The 20,202-nt window shown below is 45.7% G+C and overlaps 1 protein-coding gene across 1 annotated transcript in view; it reads right to left on the bottom strand.

Annotated features, from left to right (window-relative positions):
* LOC137374231 (axoneme-associated protein mst101(2)-like) overlaps window positions 1-4,336 on the bottom strand; it is a 39,583-nt gene extending 35,247 nt beyond the window's left edge. The window contains exons 1-2 of the mRNA XM_068040018.1: window positions 4,251-4,336; window positions 1,992-2,166 (exon numbers count right to left, since the gene is read on the bottom strand). Coding sequence (XP_067896119.1) covers window positions 1,992-2,166; window positions 4,251-4,336 — 261 coding nt within the window. The remainder of the gene's footprint in view (window positions 1-1,991; window positions 2,167-4,250) is intronic.
* Between the last annotated feature and the right edge of the window lie 15,866 nt (window positions 4,337-20,202).

Here is a 20,202-nt window from a genome sequence, read left to right as displayed (position 1 = left end):
TGTTTTGAAGCACTTGGAACGCTCTCCTGTCCCGCTGTTTAGAAGATCGCGGAACGCTCTCCTGTTGCACTGTTTTGAAGCTCTCGGAACGCTCTCCTCTCGCACTGTTTTGAAGTTCTCGGAAAGCTCTCCTCTCGCACTGTTTTGAAGCACTTGGAAGGCTCTCCTGTCCCGCTGTTTAGAAGATCGTGGAACGCTCTCCTCTTGCTCTGTTTTGAAGCTCCCGGAACGCTCTCCTCTCGCACTGTTTTGAAGCTCTCGGACGCTAACCTCTCCCGCTGTTTTGAAGCTCTCGGAACGCTCTCCTCTCCCGCTGTTTTGAAGCTCTCGGAATGCTCTCCTCTCCCGCTGTTTTGAAGCTCTCGGAACGCTCTCCTCTCCCGCTGTTTTGAAGCTCTCGGAACGCTCTCCTTTCCCGCTGTTTTGAAGCTCTTGGAATGCTCTCCTTTCCCGCTGTTTTGAAGCTCTCGGAACGCTCTGCTCTCCCGCTGTTTTGAAGCTCTTGGATCGCAATCCTCTTGCACTTTTTTGAAGCTCTCGGAACGCTCTCCTCTCTTGCTGATTTGAAGTTCTCGGAATGCTATCCTCACCCGCTGTTTTGAAGCTCTCGGAACGCTCTCCTCACCCGCTGTTTTGAAGCTCTCGGAACACTCACCTCTCCCGCTGTTTTGAAGCTCTCGGAATGCTCTCCTCTCCCGCTGTTTTGAAGCCCTCGGAACGCTCTCCTCTCGCTCTGTTTTGAAGCACTTGGATTGCTCTCCTCTCACATTGTTTTGAAGCTCTTGGAACGCTCTCCTCTCGCTCTGTTTTGAAGCACTTGGATTGCTCTCCTCTCACATTGTTTTGAAGCTCTTGGAACGCTCTCCTCTCACACTGTTTTGAAGCTCTCGGAAGGCTCACCTCTCCCGTGTTCTGAAGCTCCCGGAACGCCCTCCTCTTGCACTGTTTGGAAGATCGCGGAACGCTCTCCTCTCACCTTGTTTTGAAGCTCTCGGAACGATCTCCTCTCCCGCTGTTTAGAAGATCGCGGAACGCTCTCCTCTCACATTGTTTTGAAGCTCTCAGAACGATCTCCTCTCCCGCTGTTTTGAAGATCGCGGAACGCTCTCCTCTCACATTGTTTTGAAGCTCTCGGAACGCTCTCCTCTCTCATTGTTTTGAAGCTCTCGGAACGCTCTCCTCTCGCACTGTTTTGAAGCTCTCGGAACGCTCTCCTCTCGCACTGTTTTGAAGTTCTCGGAACGCTCTCCTCTCGCTCTGTTTTGAAGTTCTCGGAACGCTCTCCTCTCACACTGTTTTGAAGTTCTCGGAACGCTCTCCTCTCGCACTGTTTTGAAGCTCTCGGAACGCTTTCCTCTCCCGCTGTTTAGAAGATCGCGGAACGCTCTCCTCTCACATTGTTTTGAAGCTCTTGGAAAGATCTCCTCTCGCACTGTTTTGAAGTTCTCGGAACGCTCTCCTCTCACACTGTTGTGAAGTTCTCGGAACGCTCTCCTCTCGCACTGTTTTGAAGCTCTCGGAACGCTCTCCTCTCCCGCTGTTTAGAAGATCGCGGAACGCTCTCCTCTCACATTGTTTTGAAGCTCTTGGAAAGATCTCCTCTCGCACTGTTTTGAAGTTCTCGGAACGCTCTCCTCTCGCACTGTTTTGAAGCTCTCGGAACGCTCTCCTCTCGCACTGTTTTGAAGTTCTCGGAACGCTCTCCTCGCGCACTGTTTTGAAGCTGTCGGAACGCCCTCCTCTCGCACTGTTTTGAAGCATTTGGAACGATCTCCTCTCCCGCTGTTTTGAAGCTCTCGGAACGCTCTCCTCTCGCACTGTTTTGAAGCTCTTGGAACGCTCTCCTCTCGCACTGTTTTGAAGCTCTCGGAACGCTCTCCTCTCGCTCTGTTTTGAAGTTCTCGGAACGCTCTCCTCGCGCACTGTTTTGAAGCTCTCGGAACGCTCTCCTCTCGCACTCTTTTGAAGCTCTCGGAACGCTCTCCTCTCACATTGTTTTGAAGCTCTCGGAACGCTCTCCTCTCGCACTGTTTTGAAGCTCTTGGAACGATCTCCGCTTGCACTGTTTTGAAGCTCTCGGACGCTAACCTCTCCTGCTGTTTTGAAGCTCTCGGAACGCTCTCCTCTTCCGCTGTTTTGAAGCTCGCGGAACGATCTCCTGTCCCGCTGTTTGGAAGATCGCGGAACGCTCTCCTCTCACATTGTTTTGAAGCTCTTGGAAAGATCTCCTCTCCTGCTGTTTTGAAGCTCTCGGAACGCTCTCCTCTCGCACTGTTTTGAAGTTCTCGGAACGCTCTCCTCTCGCACTCTTTTGAAGTTCTCGGAACGCTCTCCTCTCACACTGTTTTGAAGTTCTCGGAACGCTCTCCTCTCACACTGTTTTGAAGCTCTCGGAACGCTCTCCTCTCCCACTGTTTAGAAGATCGCGGAACGCTCTCCTCTCACATTGTTTTGAAGCTCTTGGAAAGATCTCCTCTCGCACTGTTTTGAAGCTCTCGGAACGCTCTCCTCTCGCACTGTTTTGAAGTTCTCGGAACGCTCTCCTCTCGCACTGTTTTGAAGCTCTCGGAACGCTCTCCTCTCGCACTGTTTTGAAGTTCTCGGAACGCTCTCCTCGCGCACTGTTTTGAAGCTCTCGGAACGCTCTCCTCTCGCATTGTTTTGAAGCACTTGGAACGCTCTCCTGTCCCGCTGTTTAGAAGATCGCGGAACGCTCTGCTCTCGCTCTGTTTTGAAGCTCCCGGAACGCTCTCCTCTCCCACTGTTTTGAAGCACTCGGAATGCTCTCCTCTCCCACTGTTTTGAAGCTCTCGCATGGCTCTCCTCTCCCGCTGTTTTGAAGCTCTCGGAACGCTCTCCTCTCGCACTGTTTTGACTCTCTCGGAACGCTCTCCTCTCACACTATTTTGAAGCTCTCGGAACGCTCTCCTCTCGCACTGTTTTGAAGCTCTCGGAACGCTCTCCTCTCGCACTGTTTTGAAGCTCTCGGAATGCTCTCCTCTCCCGCTGTTTTGAAGCTCTCGGAACGCTCTCCTCTCGCTCTGTTTTGAAGCTCTCAGAACGCTCTCCTCTCCTGCTGTTTTGAAGCTCTCGGAACGCTCTCCTCTCACATTGTTTTGAAGCTCTCGGAACGCTCTCCTCTCGCACTGTTTTGAAGCTCTCGGAACGCTCTCCTCTCACACTGTTTTGAAGCTCTCGGAACGCTCTACTCTCACATTGTTTTGAAGCTCTCGGAACGATCTCCTCTCCCGCTGTTTCGAAGATCGCGGAACGCTCTCCTCTCACATTGTTTTGAAGCTCTCGGAACGATCTCCTCTCCCGCTGTTTTGAAGCTCTCGGAACGCTCTCCTCTCGCACTGTTTTGAAGCTCTCAGAACGCTCTCCTCTCGCTCAGTTTTGAAGCTCTTGGAATGATCTCCTCTCGCACTGTTTTGAAGCTCTCGGAAATCTCTCCTCTCGCACTGTTTTGAAGTTCTCAGAACGCTCTCCTCTCGCACTGTTTTGAAGCTCTCGGAAATCTCTCCTCTCGCACTGTTTTGAAGCTCTCAGAACGCTCTCCTCTCGCACTGTTTTGAAGCTCTCGGAAATCTCTCCTCTCGCACTGTTTTGAAGCACTCAGAACGCTCTCCTCTCGCACTGTTTTGAAGCTCTCGGAAATCTCTCCTCTCGCACTGTTTTGAAGCTCTCAGAACGCTCTCCTCTCGCACTGTTTTGAAGCTCTCGGAACGCTCTCCTTTCGCACTGTTTTGCTGTTGGTCATAGGATCACTTTTCTGTCCGCTGCTCCTTCCACTGTTTTGTAAGTGTGTAATCTTGTGTTGTAGCTTCAGCAGGTTGTCATCTCATTTTTATGTATGCCTGGTGCTGCTCCTGGCCTACTCTTCTCCACTCCTCATTGAACCGGGATTGGTCCTCTCATTTCATGTTAATGATTGAATGAGGGATATTACAGACCATGAGGTTAAAGATTGTGGTTGAATACAATTCTGCTGCTGCTGATGGCCTGCAGTGCCTCATGGATGCCCTGTTTTGAGCTGCTGGATCTGTTCTGAAACTATCCAGTTTAGCACATTGGTAGTGCCACATAACACAATGGAACGTGTCATCAGTGTGAAGTTGGGACTTTGTCTCCACAAGGACTGTGCGGTGGTCTATCCTACCAACACTGTCATGGACAGATGCATCTGCAACAGGTAGATTGGTGAGGATGAGGTCAAGTAAGTTTATCCCTCTAATTGGTTCTGTCATTACCTGCTGCAGGTCCAATCTAGAACATAGGAACATACAAAATTGGCCGCAGGAGTAGGCCAATTAGCCTCTCGAGCCTGCTCTGCCATTCCATAAGATCATGACTGATCTGCTTGTGGCCTTAACTCCACTTTCCTGCCTGCCCCCCATAACCCTGGACTCCCTTCTGGATCAAAAAGCTGTCTAGCTCATCCTTGAATATATTCAATGACCCAGCCTCCACTGTTCTCTGGGGTCGAGAATTCCCAAGATTAATGACCCTCTAAGAGAAGAAATTCATCCTCATCTCTGTTTAAATGAGAGGTCCCTTATTTTGAAACTGTGCCGCCTGGTTCTAGATTCCCCCACAAGAGGAAATATTTTCTCAGCATCTACCGTGTCAAGCCCCCTCAGAATCTTATCTGTTTCAATAAGTTCATCTCTCATTCTTCTAAACTCCAATGAGTATAGGCCCAACCTGCTGAACCTGTCCTCATAAGACAATCCTTCATCCCAGGAATCAGCCTGTGAACCTTCTCTGAATTGCTTCCAATGCAAGCATATCTATCCTTAAATAAGGAGACCTAAACTGTGTGCAGTACTCTAGGTGTGGTCTCACCAAAGCCCTGTAATTGTAGCAAGACTTTTATATTCCAGCTCCCTTGCAATAAAGGCCAACATTCCATCTGCCTTCCTAATTATTTGCTGCTGTCATGCTGGCAGTTATGTCCTTCAGGACCCAGCCAGTTTGCTCAGTACTGGTGCTATCAAACTACTCTTGGTGATGGACATTGATGCTCCCCATGCAGAGTACATTCTGTACCCTTGCTACCCTGAGTGCTTCTTAAGAGTAGTGTTCAACATGGAGGAGCACTGATTCATCAGCTTTGCAAGGGTAGGAGGTTTCCTTGCCCCTGTTTGACTTGATGCCATGAGAGTGCATGGGGTCCAGAGTCAATGCTTAGGACACACAGGGCTACCTCTCCTGACTGTATACCACTGTGCTGCCATCTATGGTAGGTCTGTCCTGCTGGTGGGACAGGACATGCCCAGGAATGGTGATGGTGGAGTCTGGGACATTGGCTGTAAAGTATGAGTATGACTATGTCAGGCTTTGCTGGACTAGTCTGTGGGACAACTCTCCCAGTTTTGGCACAAGTCTCCAGATGTTAGTGAGGAAGACTTTGCAGGGTGTGCCTTTGTTGTTTCCAGTGCCTAGGTCAACGCTGGGTTGTCTATACAATTTTATTCTCATTTGGCTTTTCTCTTGCGGTTTGGTACAACTGAGTGGCCTGCTAGGCCATTCCAGAGGGCAGTTAAGAGTCAACCACATTGTTGGGGTTCTGGAGTAACATGTAGGCCAGACCAGGTAAGGACGGCATATTTCCTTCCCTGAAGGACATTAGTGAATCAAATGGGTTCTTAATGTCAATCCAATAGTTTTATGATAATTATTAATGAGACCAGCTTTTAATTCCAGATTTGTGAATTTGTTGAATTTAAATTAGTGGGTTGATTTTGAACTCATGTCTCTGGAGCATTTGTCCAGGCTTCTGGATTACCAGTGCAGTAACATCACCAATGTGCTATCGTCACTTTAATCTGTATCAGTAAAAATTTACCACAGTATCATTTTTGTCTGCTCATAAGCAGTTCCGCAGAAATATCTAAGCCTGATATGTGTTATTGTTTTCATTCTACTTCCATACTGGGGGTTGTCTTCTGTTGTTAAACGTTTCTTTTACAGAATCAATATCAGTAAGCACACTTGTGTAGCCAGATGTATTGAGTCACTGTCTTAGAGAAATTACATTCCTATTTCTACAAAGTCATTGGAGACCGTCTCCATAAAACATGGCTGGACATCTGGGGCTCATCTTCCTTATCCAAACACTTCCGAAAAAAGAAATAAGAAGGAGAGACAAATAGGTTTGTTTGATACATCTGTTCAAATCATTAAAACTATCGTGGTACAACATATCTGCTCACATTGTCATTCTTGTTTGTCAGTATAAATTGATTTATGAGAAAATGATCTTTCTTTCCTCTGGCATCTTGCCACTGTTGTTGTTTGAGTGATAGTGTAAACATAATAAAGGACATAACTGCCAGCAACTTTGGGGCTGATGTTAAATTTGGGTGATAGTGTAAAACAGCAAAAACTACTTTTATTGTTGGAGATGATCATTTCCTGGCACTTGTGTGGCGTGAATGTTACTTGCCACTTATCAGCCCAAGTCTGGATATTGTCCAGGTCTTGCTGCATTTCTACACGGACTGCTTCAGTATCTGCATCAGTGAACATCCCCACTTCTGACCTTATGATTGAAGGAAGGTCATTGATGAAGCAGCTGAAGATGGTTGGGCCTAGGACACTACCCTGAGGAACTCCTGCAGTGATGTCCTGGAGCTCAGATGATTGACTTCCAACAACCACAACCATCTTCCTTTGCGTTAGGTATGACTGCAACCAGCGGAGAGTTTTCCCCCTGATTCCCATTGACTCCAGTTTTGCTAGGGCTCCTTGATGCCATACTCGGTCAAATGCTGCCTTGGTGTCAAAGGCAGTCACTCTCACCTCACCTCTTGAGTTCAGCTCTTTTGCCCATGTTTGAACCAAGGCTGTAATGAGGTCAGCTGCTGAGTGGCCCTGGCGGAACCCATACTGAGCGTCACTGAGCAGGTTATTGTGAAGCGTGCGGCTTGACGGCACTGTTGATGAAACCTTCCATCACTTTACTGATGACTGAGAGTAGACTGATGAGGTGGTAATTGGCCGGGTTGGACTTGTCCTGCTTTTTGTGTACATACCTGGGGAATTTTCCACATTGCCGAGTAGATGCCAGTGTTGTAGCTGTACTGGAACAGCTTGGCTAGGGGCGCAGCAAGTTCTGGAGCACAGGTCTTCAGTACTATTGCCGGAATATTGTCAGGGCCCATAGCCTTTGCAGTATCTAGTGCCTTCAGTCGTTTCTTGATATCACGCGGAGTGAATCGAATTGGCTGAAGTCTGGCATCAGTGATGCTGGGGACTTCAGGAGGCTGAAATGGATCATCAACTTGGCACTTCTGGCTGAAGATTGTTGCAACTGCTTCTGCCTTATCTTTCGCACTAATGTGCTGGGCTCCCCCATCATTGAGGATGGGGATATTTGTGGAGCCACCTCCTCTAGTTAATCATTTAATTGTCCACCACCATTCATGGTTGGATGTGGCAGGACTACAGAGCGTAGACCTGATCCGTTGGTTATGGGATCACTTAGCTCTGTCTATTAGTAACTGTAACTAGTAATGTTGATGAGGGGGAGCCAATGGATGTGGTTTATTTGGACTTTCAGAAGGCTTTCGACAAAGTCCCACATCAGAGATTCGCTTGTAAAATTAAAGTGCATGGGATTGGGGGTAGTGTATTGCGATGGACAGAAAACTGGTTGGCAGACAGGAAACAAAGAGCAGGGATAAATGGGTCTTTTTCTGACTGGCAGGCAGTGACTAGTGAGGTACCACAGGGTGCTAGGACCGCAGCTATTCACAATATCTATTAATGATTTAGGTGAGGGAACTAAATGTAATATCTCCAAATTTGCAGATGACACAAAACTGGGTGGGAGGATGAGTTGTGAGGAGGATGCAGAGAGGCTTCAGGGTGATTTGGACAAGTTGAGTGAGTGGGAAAATTCAGGGCAGATGTGGTATAATGTGGATAAATGTGAGGTTATCCACTTTGGTAGCAAAAACAGGAAGGCAGATTCTTAGCTGAATGGCTATAAACTGAGAGAGGGGAATATGCAACGAGACCTGGGTGTTCTCATACACCAGTCGCTGAAGATAAGCATACAGGTCCAACAGGTGGTAAAAAAGGCAAATGGTATGTTGACCTTCATAGCGAGAAGATTCGAGTACAGAAGCAGGGATGTCTTGCTGCAATTATACAGGGCCTTGGTGAGGCCACACCTGGAATACTGTGTGCAGTTCTGGTCTCCTGGAAGGATGTTTTTGCTATAGAGGGAATGCAGCGAAGGTTTACCAGACTGATTCCTGAGATGGCGGGACTGACGTATGAGAAGAGATTGAGTCGGTTAGGATTATATTCGCTGGAGTTCAGAAGAGTGAGGGGGGATCTCATAGAAACCTAGAAAATTCTAACAGGACTTGACAGAGTAGATGCAGGAAGGATGTTTCCGATGGTGGGGGAATCCAGAACCAGGGGTTGTAGTCTAAGGATATGGGGTAAACCTTTCAGGACTGAGATGAGGAGAAATTTCTTCACCCAGAGAGTGGTGAACCTGTGGAATTCATGACCACAGAAAGCAGTTGAGACCAAAACATTGTTTGTTTTCAAGAAAGAGTTAGATATAGCTCTTGGGGCGAAAGGGATGAAAGGGTATGGGGCGAAAGCGACAACAGGCTACTGAGTTGGATGATCAGCCATGATCATAATGAATGGCGGAGCAGGCTCGAAGGGCCTAATGGTCTACTCCTGCTCCTATTTTCTATGTTTCCTATTTTCTATGTTTCTATGTCCTTCGACTGTCTAAAAAATTAAGTGGTTTGATGAATTGGAAGTGATCTGTTGCTTTGGAATTCCATGTTTGGGTTGGGCACATGTTTATTTGGGTCAACTTTAATAATATTGAGCCATACATTTAAGGAAGCTGACTGGCATTTTGAGTGGACATGGCAGAAAGAGACTGATTTAAACTCCTGTGGGATAAAGATCTTGTGTTGCACTTTGTGGAATTGCGTTATTTATATTTCGTCAAGATAGCCAACAAGAATAATTAATATTTATTTCATGCCGCTAATGAATTGCAGAAGTTAGTCATTGTTACACACTTGATGGAGAAAACATTTTTGAATTATGGGAAAATGTATGGTTTTGGTATAGACTATATAAATATTTGAGTTAACTTGTACAGCCAGCGTCACAGCTCATTGTTTTTCAAGGAATAAAAACAACATGTAACAGCAGGAGAAGGTTGAGGGTCTGCTGAGAAAGCTGCTCTTCCCTTTGTGTGGTTTCAATATTATTTAGCATCATCTAGACCCCTTGGAAGTTTTATGGAAATGTCAACTAGTGCTAGGTGGCTTGGAAATGGTGCCAAGCTCAGCAGGATGAATCTCATGTTGTGTGGACGTAATAAGATAAATGATCTGGGAGCCAACCTCAATAACCCAGGAACTGCAGTGATTATTTTACATGACTGATGCAAGGTAATGTGATTATAACTTACTAGTCTGGGATTTTTTTGAACTCGGCAATTACTACTTAACCATTGTCTACAAATTCTGTTCTGTTACAAATAAAGAGTTAATGGCTTAGAAATTCTTAAGCAGGGCTGGGGAGGTGGGGTTCAGGGCCGTACCATTGGTGCCTGTTCATGTGGCACAAAGCAAGACATTAACTTCGAGCTGGCAGCTCATTGAAATAAGTTTCGCTGGCACTATTAGTGCTACACACTGGCTGCATGCCTGTTTGGATGGGGTTTGGGGTGCTGGAAATCAACTGTCTCTGACACTACCTAAAGGCAGCCAGCAGCTCTTAAAGGGGTGGTGCATTCTGGCTGCAGACAACGGAGAAAGCTTCTCAGCGCAGAAACGCCTGCAAAACCTGCAGATCGGGCCCTAATGTTCTCAGATGCTGTTTTGGTGTCCCTGGTCCAGGCAATGGGCAGGAGGAGGGAGATCTGTTCCTAAAAGGAGGCAGAAAGCCCTCCAGGTGACACCTTAGCTGTGCAGATCAATGCCAGGAGATTCACTCCATAAACATGGCTGCAATGCTAGAAAAAGTGCAATGACCTCACCAGAGTTGTCAAGGTAAGAAGACTGTTCCCTTGCTCTCTGCTTGTACCTCCACCACCTCCAGCCACACTACTCACAGTATTCCCCTCTGCCATTTCCCTTCACTGTACCACACTGCACTACACCTCCTTTTTCTCATACACACATGCTCACCAGTATTGCATCCATCACTTTCCCTTGTCTCGCATCTTATACAGAGATCCCAGAGATTTCTTGCCAGGAAATGGTGATTTTATGAAGGGAAGATGATTTGAATGCTTTTTTTTTGGACCTGAAATGGTTTTTGAGGACCTCAGGAAGAGTGAGCATATACTGCGCACCTTCCAAGGGTGGATTGGAAAGGGCAGCACTGAGTACTCCTGTAGATGCTGGTGATCCATCCTGATAGGATGAGGTCATAGCCTTGTGAGTGTACATATTGGGGTTCCATTCCACTGCATTTAAGCCTGCAGAATGGAACTACTGGATGTTCCGATCCATTACAGTCTAAAACACAAAAGAAAGCCATGCACCTAAACAACACAAAAACAATTGTTGGTATCAATAGATTTATGTAACTGTGGTATCCATTTATCACAAAGAAATGGGTTAACACCTGCATTAAAATAGCATAGACAGAAACTAAGCCAATCATAATATATATTTTATGCACAAATTTTAAGATTCTCATACTTGTTCTAAAATCTCTCCATGACTTTGCCCCTACTTATTTCTGTAACTCCCTCCAGTTTTACAACCCACTGAGATTTCTGTATGCTCCAATTTTCACGTCTTGTGCATCCCTAATTTCCTTCGCTCCAGGCCAAAATCTCTGTAATTCCTTCCCTAAACATCTCCGCCTCTCTACCTCTCCTCCATTAAGTCACCCATTAAAACCTATCTGTTTGGCCAGCGGAATGGTTTCTATGCTCCACCTGACTGAATTTGTGGCTCAGTGTCAGATTTTCTCTGATAATGCCCCTGTTAAGCGCCTTCGGATGTTTTTACTATGTTGACTATATAAATGCAAGTTGTTGTTTATTATCTGGAACCAATAAAAACACTTGCTTCACTGTTTCTGAAGAGGTCTGACATGAAGGTGCTGTGATGAAATAAACAATGAAATGGGAGAATAATGGATTTAAAAAGTCAATTGTGAAACAAAACCATAAGAACATGGACACTTGTCACAGGCCAAATAGAATAGTGGTCACGTGACCCCTCCTGTACTGGAAACCAACAATCCAGTCTGAAAAGATGGAACTTGTTAACCTCATCTGAAATAGATCTGGGGAAAACCACTTTGAAATTGAAAAGAACACTATTGCATTTTAATGACTCTTATCGACATGAATGAACTAACAAAGGATTCTGGAGACAGATGGACTCACAGTCCAATCCAAAATTGAATAGGTGTGAGATAGCACCATGTTAACAGAATGGTGCCCATTCATACATCAGACGATAGCCATGGTCTCCACATCCTGGTCAATTGTGTGGTCACACCAGGGAGAGGGCCATGCGTCTCCTAACAGAAACTCTAATGTGATGGGTTTTTTTAACCTTAAAAAAGTAACTCAATTGAGAGGGGGGAGATCAAACCAACACCTTCAGAAAGTAGTCCAGACATAAGTTGTGAAAGAGATCCAGCCAAGCAAGTAGAATTCTGCTGAACAATAACTGAACAACCACCAGAGCAGAGACATCACAAAGTGAATTTAAGACTTGCCATCTGTGAAGGTAATAAAATCCACACTATCAGCTTTGTGTTGCATTGTAACCCCTAGAACTCGACAACAACTAAATAAGTTCAAGACTACAAACACCCAGGCCTGCACCTTTAAAAGAGACTGTCCTCCTGAGAAGATTCAGAAGGTCCACTGTAAACCACGAATACTTACCTCACTTTGAACTTTAAACTACTTACCCTTTTTTTCCTCTATCTATTCTTGTATATGTGTATGTGCGTGAATATGTGCATGGGTGAGGTTTTGGGAATTATGTAAAAATAAATAATTACTTTTTTTAACCGAAGAGAAAACCTGTCAGTTGTCTGTTTATTTTACCCGAAAGACACTCAGGGGCTAATGCAATATTTTAACAAAACACGATTGTGGTCAGTTGGGAGGTGAACATTGGGAACCACCTTTCCACCTGTCCATAACAGGTCTCACAAACCTCTTTCCAAATTCTTTCACGCCAGCCCAATTCCTTCCCTTCCTCCCACAAGCCCCCAACCCTTGCAACAGTTGACTGACTGACTAATTCCTTGGCAGGTATATGAAGAATATTGGCCTATATTGGGCCTCACTTACATGAGGCTGATGCGCTACAGAAACCTGCTAATCATCCCCCAGGCAGCTTGCCAGAAAAGAGATTGTGACATCACTGGCAGCGACCTTCAGTTAAGTCCTGGGAGAAGGGTGGAAGTGATCTTAATGGGAGGTGGTTGTGACTGAGAGAAGAGAAGGAGGGGCAGAGATCACGGGAGGGAAGAGACAATGATCGGGAGAGGGAGGGACGGAGTGGGGTAGTGATCGAGAGAGGTGGGAGACACTGGACACTGGAAGTAGCCTTTGGATTTGCAGCTGAGCCAGTAGGACCACTTCTGGTCTTAGACCAATAAAATGGGGGACACGCACACTTTTATTAAGCATGTACACATTCCTGCCACCTGGAAGCTTTTCTGTTCATTTTTACAGCCATAAAATAGTGCAGCATCATCAAATTTCTAGGCCATCGTGTCTTGCAAGTCCTCGTTACATTCAAGATGTTACATGCCAAAATGCCGTACCTTGCTACTGATGACAAACAATCTTTTAAAAAGGCTAGCAATGTCATGCTGGAGCCAAAAAATTGCAAACAACCACAGGTGTGTTCAAATGGTCACAGGCGCTGACAAGCAGCTTCATTACCTGGATCTGTCTGCTGAAAAACCTTCCCTAAAGAGGGTCTTAAAAAAGGATAGAGATAAAAACTTGGATGAGCCACAATTTCCCTCAGTTAAACACTGTCAAAAATTCTGTACCATTCTAGGATCATGACCTTTGGCTTGGTGGTAGTTTTCCCTCTGAGTCAGAACCTGCTCCCATTCGCTCTGGTGTGTGAGATTAGAGCTCTGGTTCTGAATGCTAGGTTGATGTTCAGTGGGAAACTTATGTCTGGTGGATTTAGGTGGCCACTCCTTTATCATATGGATTGTGGGAACCTATTAAAATGTTCCCACTCCAAGGGGCTATCCACCCTATTTGCTGGTATAATGATGGTTCTGGCCATAGAGGGAGTGCTCCTGTCAAACTGTTTTTCAGTTTGTGAGTCCCTCTGCTGAATCACTCGATTGTCCAAAGGAAGACTGTGAAGAAACAAACAGCAACCAACTCTCCTTGGATGCTATCTCGGGTTGAGCCAGACTGTTTGGCATTCTGATTTGATCCCATTTCTGTACCATCACCTACTAGTGCTCCAACCTCAGCATCTAAAACTCTCATCCATACTTTTTTCAATTCCTGCACCATGACCAGTTTACCCTTGTCCTTGCTGACTTACATTGGTCTCCAGCACATCAAAATTTCAGTTTTTCTCTCGCATTTAAATCTTTCTATGGACTTATCCCTCCATATCTCTGTATCATCCTGTGGCATTACAATCCCTCCCAATCCTTATGCATCCCTCCCTTTGCCCCTATTGATGGCTATATTGTCAATCACCTGGGCCCCATGCTCTGGCATTCCCTCTATAAATGCCTGGAATCTCCTTTAAGATTGTTCTTGAAAGCCACTTTCTTTGATTACCACTCCTAATATCTCCTTCTTTGGGTCAGTGTCCATTTTTCCTTTATGCCTTTGTGAAGCACCTTGGGAATACATTAAAGGCCCTGTTTAAATATTATTATTGTTGATGTTGTTACTGTTCCCTCTGTGTCTTAATTATATGTAATAGAGGTGACAAAGTCAAATACTGCGATGCCTTTCTTGATTACTAGAGGGTGATATTTGCTGAATAGGTGCTAAAAAGGTAAAGAGGTGGCCAAGATAGGGTTTTTAAGCTGAAACATTGGCTTAGTCCGCGTTTAGCACAAAATGCCATCTTGGTAAAGGAATTGAAGCCAGCACTAGGAACAGTCACCTGGAGGCTCGTTAAGCAACTGATTGTCACTTAAAATGCCTGATAGCGCTCATTAAAGAGGCTGCATGGCATTTTGGTGGTTAGCACTTCAACGAATGCCCTCTCCTATCAGCGACGAGCTGTTTTGGGAGCAGAGAGGGCACTGATATCGATTTCAAGTGCTACTTAAAGGGATACTCACAACTTAAAGGGATACTCACAATTTCATGGTCATTGCAGCTGGAGCTGTGAAGAGGATGTCAGAAACACATCGGAAGACTTTCGGGGACATTTTGTCAAGATGTTGCCAACGCTCGGGCAACATTTATTAGAAATTCTCTGAGGACGTCACCAAAAAGAATGAGTGCTGTGTTACTCTACATTATCAGCCACCTTATAGCATTTACCAGAGAGTGCTTGGTCGTGGGCATCTTGATAGGGGTCCCGTTGGTCTGGATAACGAGCTGGAGGAGGACCTGCAACAGTTGCTTCAGGAGGGAGGGACAGGAGTGAGAGGAGGGTGAAGTTGGTGTCCTTCCTCTATTTTTATTATTCTTTTCATGGGACGTGGGCATCGCTGGCAAGGCCAGCATTTGTTGCCCATCCCTAATTGCCCTTAAACTGAGTGGCTTGCTAGGCCATTTCAGAGAGCAGTTAAGAGTCAACCACATTGCTGTGGGTCTGGATCACATGTAGGCCAGACCAGGTAAGGATGGCCGATTTCCTTTCCTAAAGTACATTAGTGAACCAGATGGGTTTTTACGACAATCGATGATAGTCTCAGTAAAGGTGCCGTGAAACTAGCTTTCAATTCCAGATTTGAATTAATTAACCAATTGGTACCCTGCCAGTACAGGATATCCCTCCTCCTCTGGACCTCCTCCACCAGGATCTCCAGTGCCGCATCTGAGAACCTGTGCGCCCTTTCCCTTCCTGAGCCATCCTGCAACGTGCCACTGTGTGCCAGGAAAGCAGTCCAAACCCTCAGTGGAAGTGAATGCGAGGAGCCCACAAAAATCGTGTCTTAATTCACATTTGAATGCGAAACCTGTAGGTTTCTGTTTAGCACCTCCAGGCAAGTTCAAATTAGGGTAATCAGCAATTAGAACCAAGATTGTGCGCTAAATCCGGAATTTCAAACTGGCGTATCTTATTGGCATCGCATCCATATTTCACCCTTTGGCCAAAATACCCCTTAAGGTTGTACAAAGTATACCAACTCTGAACTTTATCTTATAGCCACATAATTCGACTCAGCAAGTTGTTCAGTCCACTGGTCGAAGGTGGCTTGTCCAGCTGGGGACTTTTAATTAGGCATTAGGAGTTAGTGAAATGATTTTTGATGCTCATCTGATTGTGAAGTATTAAGGTGAAGAAGGGCTGGAATAGTTACTGCGGAAGGCTTATTACCTTTGCGTGAGGTTTCCAAAAATGTGTGTCTAAGGCTATCAATATCAGAGGCAGGTTGTTGGCCTGGATTCCAAGTTTCAACCCCATGGATTCCTCCTTAGGCAATTGGCATCTGACCATGGTTGCATTTTTCTACATAACAGTCACTGTGTCTCAAAAGTAATTTACTGTTCCTGAAGCCTTTTGAAACATTTCTGAGAGAAGGGACGAGGGTGTGACGTTTAAATGCAAGTCTTTTTCTTTTTTCATAAAATAGTTTTCTGTCAAGGCTTACACAAGATGAAGAGCACTTGGGCGATGTTAAACATCCCAGCATAAATTGACAGCTTCAGAAAAATGAGAAAGGAAACTGGATAAAAATAAAAAGTTGGTCAAGTTGTTCAAAAACTAAGCTCTGCACTTTTCGCTAACAAATTTAGTGTGTGATATTAGTCTGATCTCATGACTACCTTTAGTACCTGGTTACTCTTATAATTCTAGGGACACGAGAGCATCATGCAACCCTTTCTCTCTTAGAAGTGTCTCCAAAGACATGCTGCATTTCTCAAAAAGCTCTTTTAACCAGACAAGGCAACATGACTACTGTGTGCTACAACATCATGCACAGTGAACTGGAAATAGGAAAATGATTTGAGATCCCTGAGCTTGCTCTTTGTGCCATATGTCAGCAGTGTTGTTAACTAAGGGGTGTGGTGGATGATTATTATGGGTTAGGCTTGGCAGTTCTCCATGTGCCTATTGCTGAGTACAATGCAATTTTTCTTGTGGGTTTCCCCAGAGATTTAATGATTGTTACAACAATCACTCTTTGTACTGTATCCTAAATAGATTAAAAAGGACTGCAGATTGTCTTAAATTTAAGTACAAGAGGATTGTCTTCACTTCAAAGTCTGGCTCATGCGTTTTCAATTCAGGACAGAATTTCTGCAGAAATGTGCTGCTTACTGCGGAAACAAGAGATGATACACAATTATTTTGTGGTTGGATTTGTTTGAGTAGGACGATAATGCTGCATGAAATTTCCTGACTGTTATTTTTATGATTCAGAAAAGCTATTTGAACATGATGACTTCGCTGCAAGCCATCTTATCAGCCAGGACCTTAGTCATGCAAGCTCCCACAGCCTGCGTGCATTTGAAATCAAATTCATCTCATGATATTGCGATTGTGTGGGGAAGGATAAGAAGGCATGGTAAGATATAAGACCATTCAGGGGCTTACAACCCTAGCAGCAGGATGCATTGTCAGGATAACCTTCACAGCTCCTGGGGAAAAGTGTGTTGTGCAAGCATTCTAGGCCACTCATGCAGTTTCTATTAGACCTGTCCCATGAGGAGAACATAGAATGAATGGCATTGCAGACCATCTTGAACTCTTCACAAGGTAGACATGGGTGTTGAGGAGCAGGTAGTCCAGTCTTCCCTCCTGGAGTAGGATGTATGTCCCATACCTTATTATGCTCCCTCTTGGAAGCCTATTGGCAGGGTTAAGTGCCCCGCCTGTTCTGACCTCCCCTATATTAATAGTTTCAAACCTCCTTCCGTGATAGCTCCCATTTCAAATATTGCTAATAACCTGCCCTCATTTCCAAAAGACGGTGTCAGCAACCTAAAGGGAAGCTGTTAGAGAAAACATTTATTAATGTACAGCAAATACAACAACATGCAATAGCAGGTCAATAGATACAGAAAAAAGTATAGAATACAGAATTCTTGATATACTGTGTTTCATGGGCCCCGAGAGATGTTGCCTGCCTGCCTTCTATTAATACTTCAATGGGCTGAATAAGGTTAAATTATGAGATAAAAGCAAAATACCACAGATGCTGGAAATCTGAAAGAAAAACAGAAAGTGCTTGAAATACTCAGCAGGTCAGGCTAAAGGCTGGCTACCCGACTTGAACCGGACGGGATCCAATGACATATGTCGGGTCCGGGTCGGGTCGCATGTCCAGGTCCGGCATTCGGCCTCGGGCCGGGTTGGACACGCTCTATCACAACCTCAGGTAAGAGGCTCCAATGTTAATGTAATTTTTTGACTAGAAAGGTGGTTTTGTTGCAGTTATTTTAAATCTGTGCAGATAAGCAACAAAGTGAAAAATGGAAGGTAGGTTAACTGATGGTCGGGTCGGGTCGAGTTGGGTGCAGGAAAAAATGGAAGGACTCGGGCCGGGTCAGGCTTGGGGTTGGATTTGGTTCTGTTGGGCTCAGGTTGTGTTTCATTTGCAGACGCGAGCCGGCCTTTATGTCAGGCAGCATCTGTGAAGCGAGAAACAGAGATAACGGGCTGCATTTTACGCTGCCCCAGCAGGTTGGATGATGGGGTGGGGGTGGCGTAAAATTGAGCGGGAGGCTCCGGGGAGCCTTTCACCTCGACTCCCCCCTCTGGCTATCTTTACGGTGGTCGGGTGGGGGAGAAAATGGCCTGCCCGCCCAAGGCCAATCAAGGTCCTTAACGGCCCGATTGAGGGCCGCCCCCACCTCCCAACTACCCCTGAAACCGAAGACGTCCCCCACTCCTCCCAAATGACTACCCTAGCCTCGCTGGCATGACCGATCATCCCCCCTCGGCGAGACAAGCCCAACTTGCCTGAAGTCCTGGCTCCATGGCGTTGGCTGGGCTGCAGTCCCAGCAGTGGCCACCGCTACCGATGGTGCTGCTGGCACTACAAGCTGCCGGCCCGCTGATTGGCCAACAGCTCAGTGAGGCGGGACCTCCTCCCTCAAACGGGTGGAAGTCCCGCCTCGGGACAATTAAAGCCTGGGGACCCGTAAAATGCGGGTTGGATCCCCGGGCTAGACGGAAGCGGGTTCGCCACCAGCGTAGAAGTCGGTGGCAACGTCCCGTCCGCCTAAGGTAAAATCCAGCCCAATGTTTCGGGTCCATGAGTTCTGATGAACTCTGATGAGTTAACTCTGTTTCTCTCTTCACAGATGCTGCCTGACCTGCTGAGTATTTCCAGCACTTTCTGTTTTATTTAGGTTAAATTATGAGGACAGGTTGCATAGACTAGGCTTTTATTTCCTTGAGTATAGAAGATTAAGGATTGATATAATTGAGGTGTTTCAGATGATTAAAGGAGTTGAGAGGGTAAATAGAAAGAAACCTCTTTCCTGAAGGCACTGGCTCACATTGGGGTTCAGCTCCACAAGTTGCCAACAAGGGCACAACAGAGCATAAGATGGGCTTGCATGAGATTGGAAGTCCAACTATGTAACATATTTATTGAACTATGTAAATTTGCAGTGACCCTACCTTCCTGAGGTGTTTAAGATGATTGAAGGATTTGATAGGGTAGATAGGGAGAAACTATTTCCTCTGGTGGGCAAGCCAAGAACCAGGAGGCCTAACCTTAAAATTTGAACTAGACCATTCAGGGGTGATGACAGGAAGAACTCTTCACGCAAAGGGTAGTGGTAATCTGGAACTCTCTCCCCAACAAGCTGTTGAGGCTAGAGGTCAATTGAAAATTTCAAAACTGAGATCGATAGGTTTCTTTTTGGGCAAGGTTATTAAGAGTTTCATAGCCAAGGTGAATAGATGGAGATTAGCTATGAACTAACTGAATGGCAGAACAGACTCGAGAAGTTGTAGGACTGTCAGCACACTTTCAAAGAAAGACTGGAAGAATGCTGATCATGGTATTTTTGCTGGTGATCGAATGTCAATCTGTTGGATTAAGAGTCAAAGGACTGGAAACTTGTTTAGGTCCATGGTCAGGTGTGATATTGGTGACAGATTGGGAGCATGTGCCAAATGCTGGAATCCCAAGGCTACCCCAAACTTGATCTAGGGCCATATGAGCATACTGTCTGCAAGCTGCGGACACTAATTGATGAGGGCTAAGTTGGACTGGCTGTACCACTGGCAGTGGGCTCAGGTAGTACCAGGAGTGGGGAAGAGAATGGTATGGAAGGCTGGGATTTGGGGAGGGTGAGGAAGGTTGTTGCGCATGGGCCTGCAATGGCCTTCACGAATGCTGTGGAATCAGGATCATTCTAGCTTCCCTTGAATCCATATAAAGGTAATTTTAAAAAATTGTACTTCCCTTGGGGGACCCAAAAATCTGAAATAAACAGGCCCTATGCCTGCGTCACTGAGAATCCACTGATTTCAGTGAAAGGTCTGTAGAAATGAGTTAGGCCCCTTATTAACATATTGATATAGTCTAATGCCTGTTTAAGGCATCTGCCTGGGTCACTTTGATATTGTTTTGATATAAAAATTTTCATTTTAGTTTTCAAATCCCACCATGGCCTCAGCCCATCCTATCTCTGTAACCCAGCCCTACAAACCTCCGAGATAACTGTGCTCCTCCAATTCTGGCTTCTTGCACACCTCTGATTTTAATCACTCCAGCATTGGTGGCTTTTCCTTCAGCCCTAAGCTCTGGAATTTCGCCCCACACCTGCCCCCTCGCCCCCCCCCTCCCCCCCGATCAAACTCTAGCTCTCTCGTCACCTTTAAGAATCTCCTTAAATCCTATCTCTTTGACAAAGTTTTTGGTCGCCTGTCCTAATATCTCTTTATATGGCTTGGTGTCAAATTCTGTTTGATAATTGCTCCTGTGAAGTGCTTTGGGGCATTCTACTATGTTTAAAGACACTATATAAATCCAAGTTGTTGTTGGTGCAGGATGTATTTCAGGCATACTTAGGGTGCAGGATATCGCCACTTCAGG

The sequence above is a fragment of the Heterodontus francisci genome, chromosome 10 (genome assembly GCF_036365525.1).
Source record: "Heterodontus francisci isolate sHetFra1 chromosome 10, sHetFra1.hap1, whole genome shotgun sequence".
Lineage (NCBI taxonomy): Eukaryota > Metazoa > Chordata > Chondrichthyes > Heterodontiformes > Heterodontidae > Heterodontus > Heterodontus francisci.
Note: the sequence above shows the minus strand (reverse complement) of the source record. Positions and strands in the feature narration are given on the sequence as shown.